Below are 7500 nucleotides of genomic sequence, written 5' to 3'. Positions count from 1 at the left end.
AGCATGAGAAGATGGTGAGTGTGAGCGCGGAGGGAGAGGGAGAGCTTCACAGCCCTAACTTCCCCCGCGTCTACCCACGTAGCACCATGCTGGTGTGGAGACTCGTCGCAGCCAATGAGAATGCACGCATCCAGATCACCTTCGACCAGCGCTTCGGACTGGAGGACCCGGAGGATGGCATCTGCAAGTAGGACCCATCTCTCCTCATACCTGTTTACCACAGTAGGACCCATCTCTCCTCATATCTGTTTACCACAGTAGGACCCATCTCTCCTCATACCTGTTTACCACAGAAGGAACCATCTCTCCTCATATCTGTTTACCACAGTAGGACCCATCTCTCCTCATATCTGTTTACCACAGTAGGACCCATCTCTCCTCATACCTGTTTACCACAGTAGGACCCATCTCTCCTCATACCTGTCTTCCACAGTAGGACCCATCTCTCCTCATACCTGTCTGTCTTCCACAGAAGGACCCATCTCTCCTCATACCTGTTTACCACAGTAGGACCCATCTCTCCTCATACCTGTCTGTCTTCCACAGTAGGACCCATCTCTCCTCATACCTGTCTTCCACAGGAGGTTACTTATGCAGCTGTATGCAGATGTTTGGGAGGATGACATCATTGCTTTTAAAAATAATAATTTGTGTGAGTGTGGGGGCATGGAGCGAAAGTCCGGTCTAGGGTGTGTGTGTGTGTGTGTGTGTGTGTGCACTTCAGATCTGGGGTGTGGGGGCAAGTTGAGTCCAGGGAGTGTGTGAGGTGGGGGGTGGGGTGTGTGTGTGTTTGGAGATGTATGGCTGCTGTGGTGCTGTCCTCTTCTAAAGATTTAGAGTCAAAGTCAGCCCATTTACTGAATTACCTGCACACACACACACACACACACACACACACACACACACTGTGTGTCCCTCTTTAGAGTCAAAGTCAGCCCATTTACTGAATGACCTGCACACACACACACACACACACACCACACACACACACACACACACACACACACACACACACACACACACAGCTGATGCATACTGAAAAGCCCCCGACTCATTTGTTATGTTGTCCCCCCCGCTCCGTTTATCTCCCCCTCCCTCTCTCTCTCTCTCTCCATTTCTTTATTTCTCTTTTCTTCTTTCTCTGTCTCTCTGCTATGGCCAAGAGTGAATATTAAGTCACTGTATCACACACACAAACACACACACACACACACACACACACACACACACACACACACACACACTAGCCTGTTCAGCCTCAGCCATCCATTAGAGACCATTTTAATTTCCCTACACTGTGCTCCCCTCTGATACTCATGCCAAATGACCTTGCTGCAGCTGAGATCACCTACATGACAATAACTTACACACACACACACACACACCAACCACAGAGAAACACACACACAAACACTCTTTACATAACATAGGCCATTGAATCACACACACACAACACTATCATCATCATTTTCTCCTACCAAATTAGGTCACTGATGCCTGATAAGCATTTAGATAACTTGTGACTGTTTTGAAGCCAATGATATTGTTCTTGCTAGGGGTGCCATGTTGTCTAAGCACTGTAGCTTTGTATGGAAAAGGAGTTTTGGAACTACCAACGACCATTGGAGATGACTTTGTCACAGTTTAAGGATCCAGTAGTCGGGAACACTGCTACGAACGGTGTGAACAGTGGAAACTTCGAGAAGTGGTTCAACATGCACTAGGCGCATTACAGCATAGGGATATCATTGGGCAGGTACAGAGTTGAAGAGCAGGGGTTTGGGCTAGGTGACAGTTGGAAAGCATGGGGTAAGGCTACATTACTGGAGAGGAGGCAGACGCAAGATGAGGAAACTAGATGAGCAGCACTGGCTTCCCAAGCAAAGCAAGGCAAATGGATGAACTGGAATGATGTTCAGATGAGGAAGATCAGCTGGAGAGAACTTTGGGCTAAGGGTGCCAACTGCAATAAATTCATTGTTGAAGACACTTATGATGTCCTCCCAATTCCACAGAACCTCTGTTAATGGGTGGAGGTAAACTGCAGCTGCAGGTTGTGTTTGAGTGTTGGCTCATCATTTGTCTGGGTGAAGAAATAGCCTGACCCAGGATCACTACACATGGAGACATAATCAGGTTTTTAAATCATTTGCCTGCTTCTTTGAGAATAAACGAGTTGAGGTTAACTCTTTGCCGGTTAATTACAGGGCAGAAAAGTGGACACGAGGCACATACAAACAGTACTGGCAGATGAGGCTGAAAGATCTCGCTGTCCTCCGTCGAATTCGTCGGATGCCCACGCTTGGTTCAAGTTAGCTTGTTCAGGAATAACAGACTTGTAGAAGACGGCTTAGCGAAAGAATGTGTTTTATTCAGTCACTAGCCACGGTCAGCTCGGCGCAGCACGAGCATGTGCTAGGCACGTCTGCTCACGGCTTGTTCTCCTTGCTTCATCTTCTTCAACATTACAGAAAGTACAGACATTTTATATTGCAGAATTAACATGAAGTGTAAAGGGGAGGGGATGGGTGTGTCTGGAGGTCAGAGGGCTATGGTCAGGTATGGCCATATAGATGCTAATGCCTTGTGGCCTCGACCACTCTGTCGTGTCTGTAGACAAAAGCCAGCTAATGTTTCTAGCTCCAAGACACACAAAAGGCAGGAACCATGTCTGATGGCTCATCAACATAGACAAAAGGCCAGTGGCCACCTCGATGGCTGTGACCTGGTGCTATGCAAAGCTTTTTGGGGGTTGTTCACACAACTTGTACACTGTGAAATTATGTGAAGTTATGACAAAACCACAGAAATCTAACAAGGCGAAGCACGGGGCTGGAGATTGCTGTCTGATGTCGAAAGACAACTTGTGTATTGTCGTGATTGCTATGAGTCAACACGCGGTGTTGTATTCTGAGTGTGAGCTCATTGTTTACTTTAGTAAGTTAACGATTCCCTTTGAAGATGAGGAAGGCTGAGGAAGTCTTTGAAAAGAAGAAGTTAAAGTATGCAGAACTGGTAGCGGAAGCAAGGGAGAAGAAGTCAGTGGTTATTGCTGAAGCACTCGCACTACTTGGGGTCATGAATTTACCTGAACTTACACTGAGATATGTGAAATCTTGTGGAGGTGTATCTTGAGGTGTATCTGTTGTTGTCTCTGGTAGTGGCACGTGTCCTAACCGGGGGTAGGTCTGGGATACGTGACACCACCGTTGAGCCTTCTGGAGGTGTCGTGGGCCTAATTCAATGAAACACTGATGAAGGAAGGTGCCTGCTTGAAACCCCCAGTGGAATACTCTCAAAGGTAGCTTTATTGTTGTTGTATCCTGCTGCTCAGGTTCTATGGTTGGGCAGTCATGTTCTTGTGTTGAGCAGTTGTGTGCTACAGACAGCACATGTTATACTGTGAAATTGGGCCTTTACGGATCCCGGGCCACTGTGGGAAGTCCCCAACCAATAGCACAAGGACTTTAATATCTTTTCCTGTGTATAACTAAAGTTATAGTTTTTTTTACAATCAGTTTTACACTTGTCTCAATACCATGTCTAGTTTTTCAAAACTTTTCACACAGTGTGCTTTACCAAAATACACCTGAGCACATCAGTTAGGGCTCTCATGCAAAATGCACGACAACCACCAAAACACTTCACCCAAAAGTGACTTGTGCAGCCATAACTATAGCAAATGCTGTCACCCAGTAAGACTACTGTGGCACTCAACAACATTTTGAAAGCACTAAAAAATTCATATATTATGTATTGCCGAATTCTCTGTTTTTTTTGCATAATTTAGTGTTGCATTGGAAAAACTAAAAAAAGTCAAATAAGTATGTCACCTCTGTACAGTATATTGTAAACAACAAATTGTATCAAACATCTCATCTGAAATGCTCCAATATGTCTCATGACACACACACACACACATGACATACACGCACACACACTGTTTCATGACAGCAATGTGTTTTAGTTTAGACACTCCTCCTGGAAGCAGCTCCTCACTGCTGCTCCTGCTTCTTGCCTGCTATCGCTTGCTTTTTTCACATAAATGTTACATTAATGCTACTTAGATACTGCTTAACTGCTCTATCCACTTTCAAGCTATTTCCTCGGCTCATACGGTGCCTCCCTGGAATTTAAATTATTTTCTATACCCCATCAGAGCGTAGCCTAGTTTAGCTTCAGTTAACCTAGCCTAGCTTAGCCACTCAGCCCTATGACACTGAAAGACTCTCCAGACTGTGTTAGCTGTCTCAACTTGAAAAAGAAGATCACGGAGTTGGAGGCTCATGTTTCTGCCCTGTACCAGATCTATGATGATGAGCGATTTCTGGACGGGATTGCTTATAAGACAAACCTCACCGACAAACCTCGCTCTCAACCGGACTTGTCACTCTCTGGGCCGACGTCCCCGTTCTCTCCACCGGCCAGTGGACCAGATGAGCCATTGGCCCGCTCTTGGCACTAAACCAAAGAGGCCTAGCGCCGCTTCTACGTCCATCGGAAAATGGATTAGCACCCAGGATAACAAGCGAAAAAAGCGAGGCAGAAACTCTTCCCGCATTCCAGATTTGCACCACTGGGAACTCTCCAAGATGAACAACTCTCCACACCCAAGGCCAAAAGGCACAGGAGTGCTATCCGTGCTGCTAACTAGCATAAAGGGCCCGGATCCACAACGCACCATGATGGTAGCTACTCAAATACAACACCGACACGTCCTCATCTGCTGCGCCCGGGAGTCCCTCAATTCACCCCAAGCCCCTCTCGGACCACCCGGGGCACTATTCAACCACTTCAGACAACAGTACAACAGGATTGCCCAAGACTAAGGTATGCTAACACCACTAGCACAAGTGCAGAGGCTTCTCACAGCCCATTAGCAGTCAGAGGAGCTAACGCTGCTAGCACCAGCCTTGAATCCATCGACGCAGGATCACAAATAGAAGCTAATACTGCTAGCATTGGCACAGAGGCTAACCATAGTCCTGCACGAGAGGCTATCATTGCTAACTCGTTTGCTATCCTGCACAAAAAAACTGGCAGTGAGATACTTAAAAAACATTTCACCCAGCTACTGAACGCACTAAACAGATATCAAGATGTATCTATCAGTGGACCGATTGCATGTTTTCGCAGAGGAAAAGAAATCTTCAGTCGACTCCTATCTTTCAACACATGGCTGGCATCTGTCTGTCTTGCACACAAACAGAGATTTATTGACAATTTCAATATTTTTTGGAATTGTGCAGACCGTTTTCAAGCTAATGGACTCCACCCAAACCGTAGAGGGTCTAGATTACTTACAGCAAACATCAGCCACGCGCTCTTGACGACCACAAACAGCCAAAATCAAGCCTCACTCCCTATCCCTGCTGTGTCTAAGACTGACGCATCCCAAACCTCCTCCCATGGAACAGAACAGAACATTCAAACAGCATCCTCCAAGGACACGGGCCCTGCACAGACCCTCACCACCCCAAGGAATTCCCCTGTGATAAAACCGTTCGATGCAAGCCACCTTGAACTCAGTGATATGGACTTTCAGCCCGAAGAAAAGCAACGATAGGACAGCCACCATGCTATTTCATCAAACATACCGGTCATCATAAACAGCAAATGGCATGGTAAAATGCATGGTTATAAACCTGAAACTCATCCTAGAATGTTATATAGAACTATATACAAAATTTGCGTAGCAGAGAGAAAATGGAGAAAAACAAAGACCACTATCCACCACGATATCTACAAAGATGCACTAACTATCTATAACAAAACCATCTGTCTAGCAAGGAAAGATTCTTTTTCCAACATTATTACAGAAAATGCCGGAAATTCCAGAGATCTTTTCTCCACCATTGACCGGCTGCTAAACATTGACCCTGAGGGTGGCCTCTGGGCAGAAACATAGCTAGGGAAAATATTTAACAGAGTAAGGCGGAATCTATGAAGCAGCACTATGGTTCCGACTGAGCTAAAGACCAGGCAGAAGGGTTTTATTACTTTCATTACTTTTATTCCTTTTATCATGATTTTAGTAATCCAAGAAACCTATCGGAACATCAGGTTCTGATACGATGTTGATACTACGACGATACTTTTTTTTACTCCATGTATTGCTCTTGCTGCTTGCTTTTTGATTGATTTTATGTAAAGCACTTTGAACTGTAACTCTTGTACGAAATGTGCTATATAAACAAAGTCTTACTTACATACTTACTTAGTTACTTACTTTCATTCTACAATTTCTATGTATAGTGGAACAAAAAGTGTGTAGATGCTTTTCAGTTCAGTACATGAAACACCAACACAACATGCTACCATTAGATGTCTACTGAAGGCAATGCTGATCCCTGTTGATCCTGCAATATTCTCCTTTGACTTACAGTAAACCTTTAGAACAAAAATCTTTAAGATACCTTATCTACCCCTACAATCCCCAATGCCCCACAAATATTTCAAGCCAAGCAGCTATCATGACACCAAGAACAAACTGATCTGTTGGTTTGCCTTTTGCAATACTGTAGATTTTCAGTGTGGTAAATTTGCTGTGTGTGGAAAATGGCGTCAGAGGCACAAGTGTTCCAACCTCACAAGCAGCCGACCCTCAGTTCAGTTCCTGGGCAGTGCAGTATGACATTGTAAGTGGTTAGAGTGCCAGGCCTTTACTGTAGTTGGGTCACTGCAGTGCCAGGCCTTTACTGTAGTGTAAGTGGGTGCAGTGCCAGGCCTTTACTGTAGTTGGGTCACTTTTTCTCTTTGAGGCCATGACTTACATATACAGCAGTCTCTTAAATGATAACTTTGTCTGTTTTCCCTACATACATGCACATTTCAATGCAAATGTTGTATTAGTACTTTTATGTAGTTGGTAACAAGGCTGCAAACAAACAAAACGAACTAAAAACAGAATACATTTTACACCAAAACCGGAATAATCTGTCTCATTTCAAGTGTATAGTTTCATTTGTCTGTTAAAATACAGCATAAATCCGAATTTGAACCGACTATCTAAATGTTGCTGTACAGAGTTTTGCGACAGGTATCCATGAATTTCAGAAGAAGTGGCCACTGAATGCATTTTGTATTACGTAAAGCACATAGAGTGCTGATATGATGAATGTGTCAAGTGTTTTGAAAAAGGGGACATGGTATCGAGACAACTGTGAAAAACTGTAATAATAGAAATAATAATTTACTCAACTACTGCAAAGTTCATGGCTGACACACTGTGCAACATCTGCATATATGGCCAGCCAACTAAACACCAGTTTCAACAAATGACAGAACTACTGTATGATCTGTCACGTCCTTACTAAAAGAGCACATGTAACACAGGTTATGTTACATAAGACACCAAACACGCTCATCTTTTCTCATGGTAGACAGGTGGGAGGAGACATCAGTAACAACACAGCCTCTTAAAGGCTGGAAAAGATGGCTGTGCTCTTTTCTGTTTCAGTAAACATAGAGGTACACACATGTTGGAGTAAGCGTATGCAT

At 44.4% G+C, this 7500-nt stretch overlaps 1 protein-coding gene across 1 annotated transcript in view; it reads left to right on the top strand.

Annotated features, from left to right (window-relative positions):
- The window catches only part of pdgfc (platelet derived growth factor c), a 63730-nt gene that overhangs the window by 34503 nt on the left and 21727 nt on the right, over positions 1-7500 (top strand). Inside the window, exon 2 of the mRNA XM_031568925.2 lies at positions 1-187. This exon is cut by the window's left edge and continues 15 nt beyond it. Coding sequence (XP_031424785.1) covers positions 1-187 — 187 coding nt within the window. The remainder of the gene's footprint in view (positions 188-7500) is intronic.

Source organism: Clupea harengus, chromosome 6 (assembly GCF_900700415.2).
Source record: "Clupea harengus chromosome 6, Ch_v2.0.2, whole genome shotgun sequence".
Taxonomy (NCBI): domain Eukaryota; kingdom Metazoa; phylum Chordata; class Actinopteri; order Clupeiformes; family Clupeidae; genus Clupea; species Clupea harengus.
Note: the sequence above shows the minus strand (reverse complement) of the source record. Positions and strands in the feature narration are given on the sequence as shown.